Consider the following 22,245-nt stretch of genomic DNA (forward strand, 5'->3'; position numbering starts at 1 on the left):
TGGAGGAATTGTTAATGGGAATTTCACATGTGAGATACCTTTCATTGGTTTCCTTTTGATGCAAGTATTGACGTGCATGTACAGTTTTACCATCTCCACAGTTAACAGAGGACAATGCAAAAAACTTATTCACCTTAAGTGATTGTCTAATTAAACGACAGGTTGCCTGGCTCATATTCCATTGTTCTACTTGCTTACAAAACAATGGCATGGAAGAAATGGAATTCCTATCCGTGATTAGACACAAAAGTTGTCTTTTTGTGGAATTAGTTGTTCTCATTAATAAGGAAAGTACATGATTTCTCATTGCGGCGCTTAATTGTTCAAATCTAAAAATGATAAATCGTCCACTCTCTGCAAATACGGAACGCATGAGAAAAATATCTACATCAATCTCAGTTAATGATCCATCACAAAATAAAATATTTGAAGGATGAGTCTTGTTTTCCATCAATTGTGACAGATGGTAGTATTGATCTAATTCTGAAAGTGAAGAAATGTCTATAAACGAATTGGAGACAAGATCCGAAAGTAGAGCAGAATTAAACTCATAAACCATCGGAATTGATTCCTTTTCGATTATCTTGGTAAACTCACTTAAACCTCTCAACATTACATCTTCCATCTCCAAAATGATAGATCCAATACTGTCGAATTGGTTCCAAATAGATTCATCAGAAATGTCAAATTGATCCGTGACAGAACATAAAGATTGTTGAGTACGTTCTATAATTGAGGTCAATGTACTTTGATCAATATCAAAATATGAATTGACGATATGTACAAGTAGTTCTTGAGTTTCTCCAATACTTCGTAAATGTTGCAAAATAATGAGTCTTTGTTTCATGGTAAAGTATTTCAGATCAGTAGCCTTAACTTTTTCATGCCATTGTCTTGCCATGCTCTTTAATGTCTCTAAAATGTGTTCCAATGCTCTTGAGTTCAAAAGAATGTTGAGAGGAATGTTCAAATAACCATGCTGGAAACAAACATGAGAAATTTTGTGTAGTAAAGATACCACCTTAATAATAGACTCCAATAGCATGGAAGAATTACAAAACACTTCCATTTCCTCTGAAAATGATCTTTGAAATGTTGAACTAAGTATATACGACCTAAACTCTTTCTCATTAATAGAAGTGTTATCATCTTTCAAGTGAACAGTAACTGTTTGTGAATCTAAGTGATAGGCAAGAGTTCCTTGTTGTAGTATTCTGGCAACAATGAATTGAAGATTTTCGCTCGTATTATGCAATGACTTCAATGCATCACTCACTTTTTCCAAATTATTAGCGCATTCTTTGAATGAATCTAATTGACGTTGATTAACGTTCAATTCTGAAATCGATTTGAAAAACTCCTCAATGCTAGTGATTTTCTCGTCCATAGCTTTCAACAGTGGATCTGTTAACTTTTTCGTGGAAATTAAGTGTTGGATAATCTCTTCTGTAAAAGTATTTCCGTTGGCTTGATTGGTTAAAATTCTAATATCCTCTTCTCCAAGATTTTCTTTCTTGATGAATTCTACAAGAGTAACATGTTCAGTGTAGTATTGGAATGTTTTAAGAGTGGTTTCATCAATGTCTCCAATAATTTCTCTTATTTTTCTTAATTCTTTCATGCTGTCCTTGACACTAAATCTATCTTGCTTGGTGAGTATGGTAAATGTTTCTCCTTCAAATGGTAATTTATAAATGGTGACTAAATCTTTAAACGCTTTCATGTATTGTCGAAGTTGAAGCAGTTCAATTCCTGCCAATAACATGTCAACAGATTCTACAGGGCATCCGATCAAAGTTAAAAACTTTTTCTCTGTCTGTAAATAGAGTTTAGACAAGTTTGTGTGTAAATTTTTGATGCTCTCTAATTTGGCATTTCCTGAATAGAGCTTGTTAATAACATTGGTAATTTCACGAATTGCATCAGTTGCATTAGAAACGGCTTGATTAACAGTCAAACTTTTCTCTTCCTCTGATTTATAGTAACTGAAAAAGAGACCTGACTGAACGATAGTTTCCAGAATAGGAATTTCATTTCCTGTGTCTTTTTTGCATATTGTTGTCTCAAAACTTTTCTTAAATTCATCAATAACGGTTTGTATAGAATGAATGTCAGACTGAATTTCTCTTTTAGGCAAAACATCAAAATACAAGTCTAACTTGTTAATAGTCCGAATATAATCCTTCACATTGATCGAAAGTGAGGACAAGGAATTCAAGTCTTGAGTTAGAACCTTCGTGCTGTTTTTCAAAGAATTGAATTGTTCGACGTATAATGTCAAGTCATCTCTTTTAAACTGTGGACCAATAAAGTACTCCATTAATATAAAATATTGTTTACACATTTCTTCATCCTTGAGTAGGTTATTAGAAACGTGTTTTAAAGAAAAGGCATCATTTACAAATTTGTACACTTCTTCCTCATACAAATGCCGTTTTGATGCTATCAATTGAAGCACCTTATCACTTTCAATCATTAACAGACAAGTGAGATCTTTTGGATTATAAATATCGAACTCAGAAATAAATTCCTCACAAATAACAAAGATGATGGAAGTGTAGCAATTAATGTTGGAGTATTTGACAAAATTTTCTAATCCTTTTCTCATCCAAGTATTAGTAAAACGAGTACTGTTACATTTGAAGAACCTTCTCAAACACTTCCTCAAAACGAGGTCAAGGAATGTGTTGGGCTTTAAAATAATGCCAACTTGACTATAATCACTGCTCAATAAGAAACTTTGTCTCAGGAACTCGTAAACATTGTCCGTACTGAAAGGACGTGTATCATTCAACCACTTCTCTACATACTCTTTAACCTCATCTTTCAATAGCAAATCGTGTGCATTGTACTTGATAATATCAGAGATGAGTCTAATTTGAGTGCCTATAACTGGACTACTACTGAATGGGTATATGAAAGAATAACTATTGTTGCTCATGGACTCCTTTAACTTTTCCATCGTGTACAATTGAAGAAAAGGCTTTTCCTTGCACAGTCTAAACAACGCATGGAGAGAGGTGGAGGACGAGTATGCTTTTTTAGCTATCAATGTAGCAAATTGCTCATCACAATAGTTCTGTTGTAATATTTGATCAGCTATTTCTTGAGAAATGGTTCTTCTTGATTGTAATCTATTCTTTAACAAATCTCCAATGTACTCACTGATTGCTACAGCATGAAATGTTGAGAAATCTCTACTGGATTCTGCAACTAATATCATCTTATCTAACAGAGCTTGAATACATTGTGATCCTGTTCCTGCACCTTTGCTTTCCATCTTCAACAAATATTCTACAAGAGTGGTCATTCTTTCAGAGGTAAACTCCTCATTCGACAAGTTATTGATTAATTTGACCATGTAACATCCGTTAGACCTCTTTTTAAACATAATGTTCTCACAAGTATAGTCAACACCCATCTGAACTGCTTTGAGTAACTGTTGAATGGATGGGGTAGCTTGGTTCATATAATACTCAAAATAATTACAAAAGTTGTTATCATACTTCCAAGCAATATTGAACAAGAAATGAAGATATAGATAAGATGCTTTGTTCAGTTTTTGAACAAAAGAGCTCGTAGTAAATGGTTTGTTGAATAGGATATTCACTTTCCAAGCCATCTCTATTTCATCCTCTTTCTTAAAGAGATGATTGTTGGTTGGATTCCAAAATAACTTGGTTAGTGCCGATTCGAATCCATTGTTGGTGTGATAAAGATAGTACTTAATGTCTGGCCTGGTCAGCAAGGCTAGGGACTCTTGACTGGATTCCAAAACAAAAGGTCGTAATTTGGATGTTGTCAGAGCTAGAGTAGTATGAATGTCGCTGTTGTGAAGATATTGGTTGTAGTATTTGATAGCAACCGATAAGTGTCCATAAACAACAACGAAAAGGCCAAACTGAAAGCTCGTTGTACATGTCTCAATCGTGTTGTTGAAAGTAGCGGATATTTTCTTTAGATCTGTGATCAACTGATCAACATTGAGCGCACTAATCCACCCACTTTTGTGAAGTAGGTAGAATTCATCGAACGCTTTCTCTAAAGAGAGTAAATAGTCTCTAATGGAAGAACTTGACACATAATCCAAATTAGCAATACTTGTGATCAAGGTCGTCATGTTTGCGGCCTCATTGGAAATGTTGTTGGAAGATGAGGAGATAGAGACATTCTCATCAATGCTCTGATGGTGAGATTCCCTATCAGTTGTGTCAATGCTGGGAGCTGTTTCTTGCATAGATGATGAGGGAGCGTTGTTGCCAGTCGTCGGTGCTGAGGAGCGTGCTTGAATGCTTTCTGGTTGTCGATTTCGAGATCGGTCCGTGGCATGTGGTCGTTTCTTTGACATTCTCAAAGTCTTTTTTTTTTGTAATGATCAATATTTCAGCGTGATCGAGCGCTTTAAAGGGATGAAGCGCCCTTTTTTTACGTTGTTGGATCACGTTAGGTACATGTTCGATGAAAACTTCGTAACATCAGTTCAAAACACCCAAGCATGATCTTTATAAGATTTCGTTAGGTAAAGAGATGGGTAGGACACATCTTTCTGATTTCATTGGGTAACTTGAAGTATTTAAATGATATCTGGAAGAATATCATCGTCCAGGATAAAATCATCGTCAAGTAGGGGTGCTGCTTGGTGGTTAGAATGTTCTTCATTGTTCGACGTTTTGATCTTCTTTGTCTCAGGTTCCAATCCGTTTTGCTGTTTGCGATGAGTGCTACTAACATTACTTGGGGAGTGGCTCGTCGTTGAATGAGATGGAGTTTTGAAGGTAGTTGCCTTATTATTGCTACTACTACTACCACTGTTATTGGGAGAAGCATGTGCTCTCACAGGAGGTGTGAATGTTGGTACTTGTTTCGTTTGTGGAGTTGTTCCCTTGCCTTGAAGAGAATGAATCGTCTTATTTGAGGATGGAGTACTAGTAGTTCCAACATCTTTTTTGAACGAATACTTTTCAAAGAGTTGTGCCAAGTTTGAAGATGTAGAACTTGATCCATTTGTTGGTGATGATTTTGTACTATTTCCGACTGGGCTGGGTATTGAGGGAATGGAACTGGTTGTGATTGGAGGACGAGTAAATTGTGGAGTGGCCAGAGCAGTTGTGGTGGTGGTAGTTAAAGAATTTCCATTCATTAATAAACGAGGAGATGGTCGATGCGTTGAGGGAGGTGTTGAGAGGTTGTTCACGAACCCAACAATATTTGAATTTCTTGTTGTTGCTAGAAGATTGTTCGTTGCATCTGAGGGATTGACAACAGTGGTCGTAGTACTGGTGGTGTAATTCGACGGTGTTGTGGATGGTGCACTTCTCTTGAAAGCATTGGTTAATTTGAATAGAGTAGTAGCAGTACTAGATGAGTCATTTTGAGTAACGAGTGAATCCACATGTTCCATCGTCGTCTCTTCCACTCGATTGTTAGATGTCAACGTCGTTTCTTCACTTTGATCATCATTCACTTGTTGTTGATCATACAGTTGAGTCAGGATTCGATTTTGAGAGGAGGATGTATGACTATTCTTAAAGAATGGACTTGTTCTCATCATGGTCGATCTTGTTGTTTGTTTCTTTGGAGTTTGTGGTAACAAGGAAGAGGAGGTGCAGTGGTGTGTGATGGCATCATCCACTGGAACATCACTCTCTTCATCGTCACTCTTTGATCGATACTTTCTCTTTTTCAATAAGGATTTCTTTGCAAGAATTGTACTACTACTATCATCATCATCAAACTGCTCTTCTTCTTGATCATCTCTAAATGAACGATTAAAAGTTTTTGAACCTTCTCGGGTCGAGAGTGAGGAAAGTGTTTTGAGTAGAGATGATGATGATGACTGTTGTGAAGAGATTTTTGATGAATCATTCGATGATGGTTGTTGTTCAGGACTCATCATCAAGGCATCTCTAACATTGGGTGGTAATGATGAAATATCACCATTCTTTGGTACATTCATCAATTGTCGAAGAATATCAAGTCCACGTTTACGTTCTTGATGATTTGTTGAAGTTACTACCATACGATCAACGTTCAAAGTAATATTACTACTACTTGTATTGTTCATAGGAACGAGTGTCTTGCTACGATTGGTGACTTGCTTCGAGTGATGATTCTTGGTTCTTGGAGACTCCAAGTCGTCACTGTTATCATCATCACTCATTCTAGAATTCTCTTCATCACTATCTTCATGAATCAATTTCTTCTTTCCTTGTTGATTCTTTTCAAAATTTTCATACATTTCTGCTATTTCTTCTTCTTCACTATGAGTCATTCGTCGTTGTTGTTGAGATTTCAATGATGTTTCTCTTCTCTCAAATTCTACTTGTTGTACATTTTCATCAACATGTGATTCACCATCCACAGACTTTCCAACCACATCTAACTTTCTTTGAAGCATGGGCCACAAATATTCATCAAATGTTCCCTTTCCTAATAAATATTTAATATGAACAGAATTTTGTTGACCAATTCGATGGACTCGATCTTCTGCTTGTCTCAAATCACTTGGAGTCCAATATAATTCTGCAAATAGAACTGTACTGCATGGAGTCATGGTATAACCAACACCAGCAGCCTTAATGGAGAGAATGGCCACTCGACAATGACCATTTTGTTTGAAATTCGTGACCAGTGTTTGTCTTTTACTCGAATCTGTCGAGCCATCAATTCGAATATAATAATCACCTAATATTAATATTGGTATGAACACATGATGATTCGATATCCATATATTTTTGAATGATATATGTATAATAATATTATAAATCGATCAAAAGTTACATATATACGTTGAATGAAATAAAATTCAAAGAGAGAACATCCATATCGTTGAATAAATACAATGAAAATAATGAATAGAACATCCATATCGTTGAATGTATACAATGAATATAGTTGAAATGTATACAATGAATATAATGAATGTATACAATGAATATATAATGAATGAATATAATGAATGAATATAGTTGAAATGTATACAATATACCCTCCAATGGAATATAAAAATTTCAAACATACCTCTCATCTTCTTTTCAAGTTCTGAATCTTTCAATTTCAATTTATAAAACTTGGCAAGTTCCTTTGCCACACATTCTTCAATACCATCCAATACTTCTGTATGATAGGCAAATACAAGAAATTTCAAATCTCCAGTATTCTCAATCATTTCTGTAATGTATTCCTTGACAGCTGGTAATTTAGCAACTCCTGTCATGTTATACATTCTAAATACTTCAGAATTCTTTTCAAAATTGTTTTGATAATGATCTTCTTTGGTCATGGCATGTTTCATCTTTTCAACGGCACTCTTCATTTTCTCAGCTGAAAATTTAATTCGTTTCAAATCTTTTGCATCAATATCTAATAAAACTCGTTGTCGTTGTTTGGGTGGTAATTCAGATAGGACTGATTCTTTTCTTCTTCGAATCATGACTGTTCTACTCAGTAAATAATTTAATTCCATCACATTAGAACTTCCATTATCATCGACATAGTTTAGAGTTTCTTTAGCATCACAATATCGAATGGTAAAGGCTGATTTTGTAAATCGAAATTCTCGATCCAACAACAGAGAGAGTTGAGAATAGAGTTCCTTTGGTCTACTCAGTGCAGGTGTTCCAGTGATCATGACGAGACGTTTGACCTTTTGTAAGAAGGGTGCTATTTTTTGAGATCGTTTGGTTCCAGAGTTTTTAAGGGAATGACTTTCATCACAAATGACACATTTGAATTTCACTCCATTCAAAATTGCATTTTCATCATTCTCATCTTGAGGTTTCTCAGCAAGCATATTCGTAGCAACTGTATATGAAATGATATTAATATAACCATCAGGTATTTGTTTTGAATTTTCAATAATTTTGATATTCTCAGTGGTAATGTCTGAATGAACTCCACGTTCACCTGTAATAAACCAATCTTCAATTTCTTTTCCCCAATTGTGCTTCAATGATGCAGGACAAATGATTAAAAGTGGCCAATCTTCTTTAAAGTAATACATGGTTGAGAAACCTTGCAGTGTCTTTCCTACTCCCATTTCATCACCAAAGAGTACTTTACCATTTCGTTTCACTGCAAATGCAATTCCTTGTTTTTGGAAAGGTCTTAATTTTGAATTGACATATTTAGGTAATTTTTCTTTAAAATTTAACTCTTCACAAAGTGCATCTACATTGGATAAATCAATGGCTGGGTAATGATTTAAAAGTAATTTTGTACCTTCAGGAAAATCAACAATGATTATCTGAGCACCATCTACACGAGTTTCCAATAATAACTTCTTTAGAGTTGCATGTTCTGTGAGTGGAATAATAAATTCCAAATCGTTAAATTTTGTAATTTTCTTTTCTCTTGCAAACAAGTCATAGAGTGATTTCACCAACTTGTTGGTCACTGTTCCTAATCTGGGTAAGGTCATTAAAATACAATCGTAATTGTCTTTTTGAATAGAAAGTGTTTCATGTCGATCTTTGAGTTGTTTGTTCGCTTGTTGTAAAATATTACTTCCAACAATTTGAAAGGTAATGATATAGGGAGGACCTAACTTGATGTTAGACTCTATGGTTATTGAAGAAAAAGCACCACCTCGGTATGAGGATGGATGATCTAAATAAGCTGCAGGTTTTGTTCCTTCACTACACCATTCAAAATAACAATTTTGTGCTGCTGTACATGTCCAAAACAATCGACCTTTCGTTGGTCCTTCCTTTACGACTCTTCTTTGTATACATGCAATGTGATGCCGAGGACATAGAGGAGCCTGATCATTGTCGGAAGAGGATGTTGAAAAGGAGGTTGTGTGGTTGTTGTTACTACTACTACTACTACTGCTATTGCTACTACTATTACTCTTTCTAGCATCGGAATTATACGGTGTTTTGTTGGTTGTCAATGAATGATTAAAATTATTGGATGAAGAATCATTCCATTTGAAGAATTTACATCGTTGTGGGTCGTTGAAATTTCGAGCACAACCCCAGTATTCTCTTCCTGCGTTCGCTCCATTCTTTGTGGTTCGGAGTTGTGCTAGAGACCCACACGCACAATGAACAAAATCACCCTTCGACTCCGATGAAGTACTCATGGTTGTTGATATAATTTCTATTGTTGGTTGGGTTTTACGATTGTTGTTGGTTGGATTAAAAAAATGTTAATTCAATGTTCTTGATATTTTTTTTAAATTTACCATTCGAACCATCGAATTTTCCAATATTAATTGGAATAATGTGGTAATAAAAGAAAATATAAAGCAAATCAAGCCTTGAAGGAAAATGATGTGGTTGTTGGTGGATACAAAGTAGTTGTTTATGCTTTCAACAGTATCGTATTTTACTAGTTTCCCACAACAACAACCACCTGCTGAAAGACAATCTCCATATTAATAAAAAAATGTCCAACTCGATTCAAACCATCATCATTCTTTACGCTTCACAATCTGGCACATCGGAATATTTATCAAATCAATTATATGAAAATTTGAAATCTAAATTATCTTCTCTCACCATCAAGTGTGATTCTATTGAGAATTTCGAGCAATATCTTTCTCAATCCTATCTTCAACATCCAACTTTATATTTATTTGTGATTAGTACTTCACTGGAGGGATCTCCACCTTCATCAATGAGTGATTTTTCTGATTATACATCCACTCAAAAGGCTATTTCAGTATTTACGAGTCCTAACTTTGAATATTCAATTTTCGGAAATGGAAATTCAAATTATGAAGACACCTATCAACAAGCCTCAAGGCAATTCAAAGAATTATTAAAATCTAAATTCAATAGAAATCCATTGATTGAATGTAGAGAAGGCGATCAATCGGAAGGAAATGCAGAAGTTGAATGCGAAGAATGGGAAACTGATATTATTAATTATTTCAAGAGCCTTGAATGAGAGAGAGAGGTGTTTCTGAAATACTACGCCTCAGAGAAATGAAATTCCAAAATCATAAGCTCTATATATTTTGAAATCATTAGTTTTTCATTAAATTAAAGTTATTTATTGAAAGGATCTATGGTCATCCAAAATCGATATCCTTCTTCTTCTGGATTAAAATTTGAAAAAGCAGGATCGTTTGCAATACTTTCATTGAGGTTGTAATCATCTCTCGAATTCCAACTCGCATCAAATTCCTTCCATGTAGCAACATAGATTCCTGGATTTCTCGTCCATACTGGTTTACCATGAACGGGTGACCCTTTTCTAGTTGCAATTCTAGAAAATGAATCTGCAATAGTGACACAATTAATTTCATCAATTCCAGTAATAACCACAGCATGGGTATCTGCATTCGTGGAGGTCAATAAATTCATTCTCATACCAACAATGACTGGAAGACCTTTTTCCAATTTACTTCGTATCAAATCATAACCATTGTCAAATTCGCATGATGAGAGGTCGGTAGAAGATCGAGAATGAAACACTCTTCCAATCTTGTCAGAAGCACAGTCACTTGGATCAGATCCAAAATAACCCCATTCCACATTGCCATATAATTTTGCAATTTCAACTGTTGCTTTTGTGTGAGTTCCATTTCCCTTTGAAGACAATAGTTCGTTGTTGAGTGATAATTGCAAAACGCTGTCCAATGTCAATCTCTTCTCCTCCTCGAGTATTAAATTCAAAGCATACGTTATTGAACACACCACACAGGATCCAGATACATCAACTTGAAGTTGGTTGTAGGGTGGAAATGAATCACCATTTGGAATTTTGACAGTCTTGAATTGTGGTTCAGTGTTACAGGTCACAGAAACGTCTTCGGAAATGAGTGGCACCATTTTTTTTTATTGTTTTGTCATCTCTTTCTTTGGAGTCAATTGTGCAATTTCACAAAGGATGAGATATAAATTTAAATCAAGCCTCAAAGCGACTCGATAGTACATACACACGTGATTCATGAATCACTCTACTTGGATTGAGTTGGAGCAAATGTTTCATTGGCCTTCACTGAATCAACTTTTGGTGTTGGGAGTGGTAATGCAAATGGTACTTGATGCAACATGTATTGAATCATGAATTTACCTTCATCAATATCTTCATCAACGATCATGTCGCTCACAATTTGTTTCAATGCATTGAGGGTTGTTGAGTGATGATCATCATTACAAGATAATTGAATACTTTCAAGTAAACATGAACATGCCATCACATAAACCACACTACTCTGTGATTTGAGTGATTTCAAGAAATCATCTCGTAAAAATAATTCTTGAATTTTTAAATTCCACTCTTCATTTCGAGTTTTCATGAGAATGACTTGTAACAATCTCCAATACCATAACAAGATCATTTCCTCATCACTATCTTGTACTTTTTCAATAAAGTAATTTTCAACCAAATCACTGAAAATAGAATCATCTATTAGTGAATGATCATTACATTCATTCTGACACAAATATTCATATAAAATAAAAGAATACTTTTCAATCGATTCAATATTTTCTTCTTCGATGGATTCAATGAGATGAGAAATGAGAGATTTCAAATTCTTTTCATTCAATTCCTTTTCATTCTTCAATGCATGAATAATGACATTCTCTGAATGGAATGCACTTGTAATACCATCACGATATTCACCCAATGAAAAACCATAATCATTAAAATGTTCAATGTTGAAAAGAGTGTCGTGATGGTCAGATTCTAATTCACTTCTATCTTTGAGAGTTAATAATTCTTGTACTTGAACAAGAATATCTGAAGAGAGTCTTCCTTGATGATTTTCAATCAATTCTTCTAATGGATTAGTACTACGAGTATGTACAGGAATGATTTCTTTCAATAATTCATAAAGAGAATTCGATGATAAAGATTGAATGATAAATGATAGTATGGTCTCATTCTGTGGTTTGAATTGAGTGAAGAGATTCTTGAGAGCATTTTCAACCAAGTGTTGTTTCTTCTTTGAAAGAATATTCAATAAGGATGCAAGAATATCCATAATAATTTTGGCGCGATGAGCATTGAATTTTGATGGTTTTTGAGGAAGTTTAAAGTTGTCTTCTTCATTGTCTTCTTCATTGTCCTCTTCTTCTTCATCTTCTTCATCCTCATCCTCTTCTTCATCATCATTATCTTCAAATAATTCTTCATCCAATTCAAAATTCTTCACATGATTGGCCAATAAATAGACCAAATATTGAACAAGTGTTTGTAAAATTCGTGTACTCGTCCGGTCGAGAGACTTGACCTCAACAATAGAGAGAATCACTTGACTCAATACTCTCAAAAAGAGTAAACAATTCGCTTGAATGATTGGTGAGTCTCGATGATCTTCTAATAATAGACCATGTCCAACGAGAGTGATCAACTTTTTCAAAAGAGAGTTCGATCCTGTCGTTGTTGAGAGTGATTGAGCCTTCATGACTTGAATGAACATTTCAGAAAAACTCACTAAAAATCTCAATACATAACTTGCTGCTTCTCTCTTCTCTTCTTCATCGACAATATTGGGATTCAATGCATGTTCACTCAAAGAAGAACAAATCGAAAGAATCTTTTCTTGATTCACATGTCCAATCAATGAAGTTCTCAATGGTAGTGCAGAGTATTTAATTTCATCATCACCATGATACGATAAAATCATGATAATGCCATAGAGAGATTGAAGTGAATCTTTGATTGTAGAATGACCCACGTTGTAATACAAATCAATAACTCTTGCTAATTTCAATGTTGCAATAATAATCACCATTTCCTGATTAGGACTAGTCAATAACTTTTCAACAAGTTGAATCACTTTCAAAAGAGAGAATTTCTGTTCTTCTTGTTTCAAATATATTAAAAAGGATGAAAGAGCATGAATAGCAGCACATCTAGGATAATCTGAATTGTTTGAACCATTCATTGTATCTGTAGCACCAAATTGTAATACTTGGAATATTTGTTGATTCAATTCCATATTTGTACATGGTTCTATATTTTTAGTTTTCATAAATAAATCTTCAAAGGCTTTGAATACAGATTCTCTCACTTCATAATTTGTACTTTTAGATTCTTCTATTAATACTGAAATGACATGCACAGTCAATTGAGTAATTAAATCTTGAAGAGAGTATTCAGAAGATGTAGAGGAGAAGACTTGTACTGCTCGATTCAAAGAGAGCATGGCACCTGATTTGATCGGATATGAGGCATGGAATGTATTCTTATAGACCAATGATAATAAATCATTTAAAAATGAATTTTGAATAATTTGAATGAGAAGAGATCCATTGGAGAGTAATTGAATGACACTATAATTACCAGCATCTAGTAAGAGAGGATCATCACTCTTCAACATGAAGATAATACTGTCCTTCATCAATTGCAAGTAAGAAGAAAGAATACCTTCCTCACCATGACAATAGGGAGAGAGAATTTGTTCAGCGTTATTGCAATCCATATTAGTAGTATTCATCAAGAATATTGTAATAAATATATTGCAAAGAGTTTTACCAGCAATAGCATTGGGATTTGATGCTGATTTGTCATGCTTTGCTGTTGGAGTACTTGTCAATACTTTAGAAAGAGATGAATTAATGGTTGAAACAAGTTGAGAAGAAAGTGTGTTCAAGAGATTCACTGATTTGGAAATACTTTCAAATGCAAGACAAATACCATGTTGGTATTGCCATGATGGTTGTGATGAGTGAGTGAGAGAAATTAATTCTTCTAAAATACTTGAAACGGTAATTGTGCAACTAGATGCAGTAATAGATGCAGTAGTACTACTAATGGGTTGTTGAAACAAATGACGACTTGATAGATCTTGATCATTGATTAACATTTTCATGAAATTCAAAAATAACAATCCATTGGCTCTTCTCACATCAATGTCGAGATCATGGAATCTTTCAAATATCACCTTTTTAAATTGGCTTAATAGGGAAGGAATGTTGACACACATATCATGAATGATTGGCGATTCCAATGCTTTTGTTAAACTTCTGACAGCATATCTTCTAACATAGGAGGAATAACTTTCAAATTTTTGATCACTCGTGTGCTCAAATAGAATATTAATGATAAATTCAAAATCATCACGAGAAATCATGGTGCAATTCTTTAAAATATATCCCAAAGTATTCATCAAGCCTTCAACAGCCTTGTAAGGCTCCTCCGGTTGTTTCTTTTTTGGGTGTTGTAAAATGTCCAACACAAATTCTCTTGAAAGAAATGAATCCACACCAACGACTTTGGAAAGACCACCCAATGATTGAGCAGTAGCATCTCGTACTTCTCTTTTAGAGTCTGTAATGTTGTGAAGCAAATGTTTCAAGACTTGGTGTTCCGAACCTGGCTGATGATGTTCTGGTTGCTCTGTCGTGCTTGTAGTCTTTAATAATTTGAGTAAATCATCCTTTGAAAAAGTAAAGTAAAAGTGGATGAGAGCAAATGAAATAGTTTGCTTGAAGGACCAATCATCAAAGTGAGAGAGAATATCTTCAAAAATAGAGAACAACGTTGGTGCATGCTGTTGAAGAATAGTACTTGGATAATTGTACTCTCCTGATTTAATTTCATCAAACACCCTATCCAAAGCATCAATGAGAAGTTGTTTCTTTTCTCTATTGGGTCTGTGTTTGTGGCAAAAAGTTGCGAATTTTTATATTCATGAAGAATCGTACGAACGAATGATAAATACGAATGTTAATTAAATCATCATCAATGTTGATGATTCAACAACAGCTTGAACAACACCTACTTGTCGTGTTTCGAAATTTCAATCTTGTCTCTCAAATCGTTGAGAAGAGTTGGCCAAATGTCGGTGCTCATTGTTTTTTTCGGAAGCAAAGTTGTGTGCTTTCGGAATTTGATTCAATTCTTCAAATTTTTATTGAATTCTTGAGATTGGAATTCCAATGCTTTGATTCAACAACGCTCTTCTCGATTCACACTCTCAATGTCTGAGATTAGCATAGGGATCTACAGAGTGTGTGAGAACATCTTTGGAGGTAAAGTAGGAATCATTGGCATAATCAATATTGTATCCACTGTCATAAAATTGTGTTTGCCAACTGTTATTTTGTGAAAGAGTCAAGGTTAGAAGAGAAATGGTTCGAAATGCAATAATACATAGAAATTACAAACCTTTGATCGTTGACTTCATCTCCATAACCGTCTCTACCGTTTCTGTCAACCTTTCTCTTTCCATTCGATAATTCTTCAATTAATTGATCAAAATATTTCAAATCTTGACTTCTTCGCAAGGTTGGTAACCAAAATTTGATACATGAATCACGTGCATTGATCAAATTATTGTATTTAAACATTTCAACAACCATATGATTTAAAAAGTGAGGTTTGTAATGTTCAAATCCAGTCACTCCTAAGCATTTCAAAATTCTTGTAATTCTCAAATAATTGTGGAATGAATTGTTCAAGTGACTATATCTTCTCTTACAGGTCACTGGATTTCTACTAATCTTTCCACTGACTTCATCTTCCAACACCAAACCATAAAAATCAAGCATCAATCGATAGGATTTGATAATTCGAGCCTTGATGGTTGGATCACCACGCATGAGAGTAGCCTCGTTTTTAGTGAGAGGTTGAGAAGAGCCATTCAAGCCTTGTAATCGAATTGGAAATAGATATTGAATATAGCCATGATGCTCTTCCAATAAATCAAAATCTCCAAACCAATTGGTATGAATGTTATCAATAAAATCTCCTTGTGGGCGAGAACGAAGTGCATTGGTATAAAATTTAAAATTATCGAGACTGGTCGTGTCATTATCATCCAAAGAGGATGAGCCTCCAAATAAGAAACTTCTCATTCTGAATTGTTGGGAGGATATCGGAGTTGGTAAATGATGGTTATAGTTTTTCAATATTTCTTTTCCCTCTCTCGTGATGGAGAAGAGTGGTGTTGTTCTTGATTTGAGTAGAAAGGCCGTGATGAGGATGGCAAGAACAAGGATGACAGAACGCGTCGGTGTCGTTTTTTTTAGAATTTTTTTGTAACCAGGTTCCAGAGTTTCAATGCACTCCCTTTGCTACAAACGTCCTATTTATTTCATTACGCCAACAAGGACATTTGTTCTTCTTTGGTAGAAGAGCCATGTGTTTCTGAGCGATAGATCAACGCTTTCTTATGGACACCATAAATTGGTTTTGGCTCCTCAATTGCTTTCATTTCCATCAATCGTTCTCTCACTTTTGGAATTCCAAGATTTTCTCTCAATTGTTTATAAGCTTTCCATTTTCTTTTTTCTCTTCTCATTAATGAAACTAGAATACGAGAGAGCCAATGATTTCCCAATGCCATCATCGATGATTGAGATCCACAAAACACAACAACATGTATCAATCTCAACAAATTATAAAAAGTAAGAGATTTCAATAACTTTTTAAATGGATATTTCCAAATGAGTATCATTTCCCATAGATAGGTAATGAATAAATGTGCCAATCCATAACCCAATATTCTCAATTTAAAATCTATTGGAAATCCAATAAATTGAAATTCCTTCTTTAAAAAAGAGCATGGTTCAAATAAAATATAACTTGTAAATAAATACAACACAACGAGAAGGAACACATAAATAAAATTATCAGTGAAAAGATTTCTCTTAAATGGTTTGCTAATACTTTGTGTAATTGCAGCATTAATAACAGAAAAACAACATGCCAAATAAGTTATTGTTGTTTCATAACTCACAATATTATCTTTTGGATCTTTTCGTATTGGATCTGGTCGATACCATTTTGAGTTAAACAAAATTTCAAAGAATACTCCTAACATGAATGAAAAACCCCAAAATATTTGACCCAATAAACTCACGAGAATGAATCGAGAAAAGAGAGATTCAGGTGGTTTTTCTTTTTTCAATCTTGTTGAAGCTCTTGTATTGGGTTGTAATAAAACAATGGGTAGAATTATAAATAGATCAATATAGAGATATTGAAAATCACCAATAGTGGCATTTTGACGGTAAATGAGTACAGCAGCAAAGACTAGAGTGGTGCGTCATATATAAGATGACGAGTTGATTCATGTATGTGTGGAAAATAGCAAGTTGAAAAAGTCGTGAAAGTCATTGTAGACGTAATCAAAGTAACCAATCGTAGTGGTCATGATAGTAGTCCAAGTCGTAGTGGTCATGGTAGAGTAGTAGTATATAATAATCAATCAAATATATATATACATCAAAAAAGTAGTACAGCAACAACAACAACAACAATATTCAAAATATTCTAATGCAAGATACAACTTACATTCAAATAAAGAATAGAGTGCCATAAATTTAAAGACTTGAAAACTTGTAGAAAGTGATGCTCTTCCTTCTTTCATCACTTCAACCACAGATCGAATCGAGTTTTGAATACTTGTAAAGGGAGCTGCAATGGATGCTTCAGCTTCTGATAAACTCACACCCACATGAGCAGATTTGAGTGCTTCCACTGTGTGTGTGTGTTTGAAGCAATGGTTGTATTTGAATGTGTGTATGAGTGTATTTGTTTGAATGGTTGTGTTTGTTTGAAGCAAGGGTGGTATTTGAACGAGTGTGTGATGAAAACAATTTCAATCATGTATATGGGTGTGATGAAAACAATTAATTTCAGTCATGTTTGATTGATGGTCAGGTCGTTCATAGGTCCATAGGAATATCGTCAAGTTAAAGAATAAACATATTCTTCCATTAATGCCATGACTCAATGACTTACCATCATTAGATCCATCTCCACACATGATACACATGTAATCCATTTTTGTCATTTCTTCAATCACTTTCATTTTACCAGAAGGTGAAACTCTTGCATAGATTTGACACGATGCTAATATTCTATGAAGTAGAGATGGATTCTCTGTATCTACATAGATATGATTGTTGATTGGATGTATGTTGGTACTATTCAGAGCTCTTGGATGATAGGAGGAATGATCAATACTCGTACGAACTTGTTCAATATATTCCTTATGTGCCAATACAATACGATCAAAGACTTCACCAATAACAGCTAATTCATAATTTTCATCTTTAAAACTCATGGTCATTATTTCACGACTGGTTAATACTGGTGCATTGTGATCATCGACATTTCTCCAAACAATTCGATCATAGAGTGGAAGATAATGTTTCAATGGATTTCCTAAAATAGTTGTGAGAGGAGGGTGTGGTGAGGGATGGTCATCATTGATGGATTGAAGAGTATGACTTGTTGTAAGATGACCAACAGTGTTATATATACTATGATGATTACTATGATGATTACTACTACGATTACTGGTATGATTACTATTATGATTACTATTATGACTACTATTATGGTTACTGGTATGACTACTATTATGGTTACTGGTATGGTTACTATTATGGTTACTGGTATGACCACTGGTATGACCATTGTCATTACTACCACTCATTGTTTCTTCTTCTTTAAATTCAGATAAATAAATTGTCTTTCCTTTTTGTAAAATTCCACATTTACGTGCCACACATATCGTTGTAAATGGATTATCTCCTGTAATCACTACTGATCTCACATTACATTCATTAAGAGTTCGTATGACTGATGGTGTTTCTGGTTTTAATTTGTTTTCCATACAAATTAATCCAAGAAAACAAAGATTAGATTCTACTTCTTCTCTTAATAACTTATCAGCATATTGAGAAATTAAGAGATCAATTTCATTTCTTTGTTTTTGATAAAGATCATGATGACTTGAAGAATCTTGTCTTGTGTCATCATTGTTAGACCTTGTAGAATCCAAACTACTATCATTTAAAATGAATAACAAATCTCGAATACAGACTTTTCGAGTGGCACATCCCAATACTCGATAACCCTTATGTGAATATTTATACAAGACTTGTGAAAAGTCATTAGGAATGGTATCAGAATGAGAGAGTGTTTTTAACATTTCTGCTGAACCTTTCACAAAGAAATGTAAATCTCCAGTTTGTTTGTTTTGTGCAATGACAGACATTCGTTGAAGACTTGATTTGAAATCAAATACTTTGAGAATTGAATATTGAATAGAATCATTTTGAGATGAAATGATGGTGTGGTGAGAATTCTGGTTCAATGAACTCGGACTTGTTGAATGTAATGTATCAGTAGTAGTGGTAGTCGCAGTATTAATAGTAGTGGTAGTACTGGTAGTAGTACTGGTAGTATTAATAGTAGTAGCATTATGACCTCCTCCTCCTCCTCCAATAGGTTCTAATAATTTCCATCGAGTGGCTTCAAATAATTTCACATCTAATGGATCACCTACTAACTTGCCAAATACATTGGATAAATTATGACATGTGGCCATACATTGTACGAGTAATGACGAAGAAGAAAGATTGGTTAATAAATCCTTATCTTTGATAAGAGATGAAAATTGTGAAGTGTGGTTATAACTCATATTGTGAGTAGAATGATTCATTTTGGGAGTAGAATGATCATTAATGATTGGATTAATATGATCATCATTACTGATTGGAGTAGTGGTACTAGTTGGACTAGTTGGAGTAGTACTACTAATACATCCATTCATCATCATATTTTGATGTTTCGTCATTTTCACTTCTACCACTCCATGTAAATCTAATCCATCTCTTGTCAATGTATTGGTCTTATCAAAACATGCTAAATTCACTCGACCACTCACATTAATTCTTGGAGGACTAATGCAAAAGATTCCCTATATACATCATGAACATAATATTTCAATCATGAACATAATATTTCAATATGTAGTGATGTATGTATGGGGTATGGTTGTAGTAGTAGTGATGTAGTAGTAGTGATGTAATAATAATGTATGGATGGTCAAGCAATGTACATTTAAATTCATTCATTCCACATTCCATAATGGTTATCATACTAGTAGTTGTTTAAAAAAACATACCTTTTTCTTTAATCTTGAAATGGCCAATGATACAGTTGTGGTCATGGCAATGGGTAATGCAGGTGGTACAATGGTAGTAATGAGATCAAAACATCCTGTAATCATTTCTCGAATAGGTGCATTCTTAATAGCCTATTGTTGGGCAATGATCAATTTATACGTGTGGGTCGTCGTAGCATTCAAGTATAAACATGTCATTATTATTAAACGAACAAATCACGATCATCACCATCGTAATCGTAATCGTACACACACATTCACACACACACATTCACAACAACACGACACCTACCTGATTATATAAACTATAACTAATTCCAGCCAATCCAAATAAAAACATGAATAACAAAAATTTCATAGAATCACTGTAAAATGAAAATTGATTTGGTTTTGGATGCAAAATAGATAAAACTAATTTTCCTTTTGCAGTTTGAAATCCAGTTTGAGTAACCATTGCAATAACTATTTCCTTATTATGACTTGTTTCTCCACTGTGGTGAGTAATTTCATCAACAACATTCAATGTACTTGGTTTTGTCATGATGACTTGAGTACCTGAAAAGAGAGTATGACTCTTATCACGCTTTGAATTGTAAACTTCTTTTTGTGAATTTGATTTTGGAATTGATACTTTCTGTGTGAATTTATATCACCACCCATTCATTCATTCAGTGATAGATGATTATCACCACCCATTCATCCATTCATCCATTCAGTGATAGATCATCATTCAGAATTTGTGTGAATAATAAACAGTTCCATGCATGTACACATACCTTTGTAGGTGTAGATTCACCAGTGAGCATACTTTCATTCATAATGACACTTCCATGAACAAGTACACAATCACATGGTAAAATCATTTCATTTTCAATTTCAATGAAATCACCTGGTAATAAGAGTGTCGAATCTATACGATGTTTCACTAGTACTTTTTTTTTAGAATGATATCGAGTCCAAAAAGTATTAAAATGATTATTATGACTATTATTCGGATTATGAATGACATTCTTGTTGAAAGTCTGTTGATCATTTTGACTACTTCTTTGACTATTATTACTTTGACTACTACTATTACTTTGACTATTATTACTATGATTATTACTTTGACTACTACTATTACTATGATTATTACTTTGACTGCTACTATTACTTTGAGTCATTCTCATATTGACACTACATGTATTTAATCGATTCACTCCACAATGAAAACTTGTCATTTCTTTTAATTTAATCATATTACTTCTAGTTTCCCACATACTCAATAGAGAACTTATTGAAGAAATGACTGCAATAGCAACTGCATAAATGTAATAATTTTCACTCAACCATACACAAACACTTGCTACTTGAAATAAATAGAATGGATGTAAGACTTCATCTAAAAGTAGAGAAATGACATTTCTAACTTTGGTTTCAATAGTATTCACTCCAAATAGAGATTTCTTTAAATGTCTGTTTTGGGAATGATCTTGTTTGCATTCAGTAGTGAGAGAAGAATCATTCCTTGCATGCCATTCGGTTGTAGAGTTTGTTAAATGATCATGTAAATCTGCAAATGGTAAGAGAGTATTGTGATGAACTCTTTGAAATTGATCGGTTTCATCATTGTAAATATAATTTAAATTTCTATATTTGAATAAACGAATGGATACTTGAATGGTACTTTGATTTGAAGATGTAGTATGGGTACTTGGATTTGAATCTATAGCATGGGTATTTGGATTTGAATCTATAGTATGGGTACTTTCATTTGATGTATGATGTAATTGTTGTTTCAATGAATCATGTAATGTTTGAATATCCACTCTCACATTCACTTGTTCAATTTTGCAAATCGTAATTTGATGTGTCTCTTTTGCCTTGATAAGAACAGCATCTGCTTGACGAAATGAAGTATTTTGAAATAATGGTGTTTCAAAATGATCACTATTCGTAGGATTGTTAGTGGGATTATTATTAGTAGTATTAGAATTATTATCATCATTACTATTTGTAGGAGTATCATCATTAACAATATCAGTATTAGTAGTAGTAGTAGTATTATTAGAATGATTCATCTTTTTATAAATTCGATTGTGTTGAATTCGATCCTTGAACCAATCGAACCAAAAACAAAGTAATAATAATGAACCTAAACTCAACACAACACCCAACCAAAAGAGAATGAACCAAAGCCATGAAAATTTCAATCCAATACAACTCTCCATTTCATGAACTTGTTCATCTCCTTTCGATACATCGGGTAGAGAATGAAATTCATGGAGAGGAATGGAATATTTGGACAAAATGAATTGTCGTACGAGTCGAGTTGTTGTTGTTTGTGATGATGCTTCAGTAGTGAGTTTTTCATTTTTCTTTCGTTTCATCATTCTATGATGTGTGAGTGTGCGTGAGTGATGAGATGGGATAAAGAT

The 22,245-nt window shown here is 34.0% G+C and overlaps 7 protein-coding genes across 7 annotated transcripts; 1 reads left to right on the forward strand and 6 right to left on the reverse strand.

Annotated features, from left to right (window-relative positions):
• Window positions 1-4,348, reverse strand: C9374_013658 (uncharacterized protein; the record flags this gene model as incomplete). Its single annotated transcript, XM_044689559.1, has 1 exon — window positions 1-4,348. A coding segment is annotated over one exon (4,348 nt), but the record flags the coding sequence as incomplete, so codon positions are not given.
• Window positions 4,349-4,573: 225 nt separating this feature from the next.
• On the reverse strand, window positions 4,574-9,085 carry C9374_013659 (uncharacterized protein; the record flags this gene model as incomplete). Its single annotated transcript, XM_044689560.1, has 2 exons — window positions 4,574-6,684; window positions 7,021-9,085. The coding sequence occupies 2 exons, from the start codon at window positions 9,083-9,085 to the stop codon at window positions 4,574-4,576; spliced, it is 4,176 nt and encodes a 1,391-aa protein (XP_044541826.1).
• A 305-nt stretch (window positions 9,086-9,390) lies between these two features.
• On the forward strand, window positions 9,391-9,894 carry C9374_013660 (uncharacterized protein; the record flags this gene model as incomplete). Its single annotated transcript, XM_044689561.1, has 1 exon — window positions 9,391-9,894. One exon carries the CDS (start codon window positions 9,391-9,393, stop codon window positions 9,892-9,894), a length of 504 nt encoding a protein of 167 aa, XP_044541827.1.
• A 101-nt stretch (window positions 9,895-9,995) lies between these two features.
• C9374_013661 (uncharacterized protein) lies at window positions 9,996-10,781 on the reverse strand (the record flags this gene model as incomplete). The annotated part of the gene is made up of 1 exon (XM_044689562.1): window positions 9,996-10,781. The coding sequence occupies one exon, from the start codon at window positions 10,779-10,781 to the stop codon at window positions 9,996-9,998; it is 786 nt and encodes a 261-aa protein (XP_044541828.1).
• Window positions 10,782-10,909: 128 nt separating this feature from the next.
• C9374_013662 (uncharacterized protein) lies at window positions 10,910-14,757 on the reverse strand (the record flags this gene model as incomplete). The annotated part of the gene is made up of 2 exons (XM_044689563.1): window positions 10,910-14,558; window positions 14,687-14,757. The coding sequence occupies 2 exons, from the start codon at window positions 14,755-14,757 to the stop codon at window positions 10,910-10,912; spliced, it is 3,720 nt and encodes a 1,239-aa protein (XP_044541829.1).
• Window positions 14,758-14,881: 124 nt separating this feature from the next.
• C9374_013663 (uncharacterized protein) lies at window positions 14,882-15,761 on the reverse strand (the record flags this gene model as incomplete). The annotated part of the gene is made up of 2 exons (XM_044689564.1): window positions 14,882-14,999; window positions 15,073-15,761. The coding sequence occupies 2 exons, from the start codon at window positions 15,759-15,761 to the stop codon at window positions 14,882-14,884; spliced, it is 807 nt and encodes a 268-aa protein (XP_044541830.1).
• Window positions 15,762-16,003: 242 nt separating this feature from the next.
• Window positions 16,004-22,200, reverse strand: C9374_013664 (uncharacterized protein; the record flags this gene model as incomplete). The annotated part of the gene is made up of 6 exons (XM_044689565.1): window positions 16,004-16,941; window positions 17,203-17,388; window positions 17,653-19,621; window positions 19,829-19,960; window positions 20,121-20,462; window positions 20,605-22,200. 6 exons carry the CDS (start codon window positions 22,198-22,200, stop codon window positions 16,004-16,006), a joined length of 5,163 nt encoding a protein of 1,720 aa, XP_044541831.1.
• Window positions 22,201-22,245: the final 45 nt, after the last annotated feature.

The sequence above is a fragment of the Naegleria lovaniensis genome (assembly GCF_003324165.1).
Source record: "Naegleria lovaniensis strain ATCC 30569 chromosome Unknown tig070, whole genome shotgun sequence".
NCBI lineage: Eukaryota > Heterolobosea > Eutetramitea > Acrasida > Naegleriidae > Naegleria > Naegleria lovaniensis.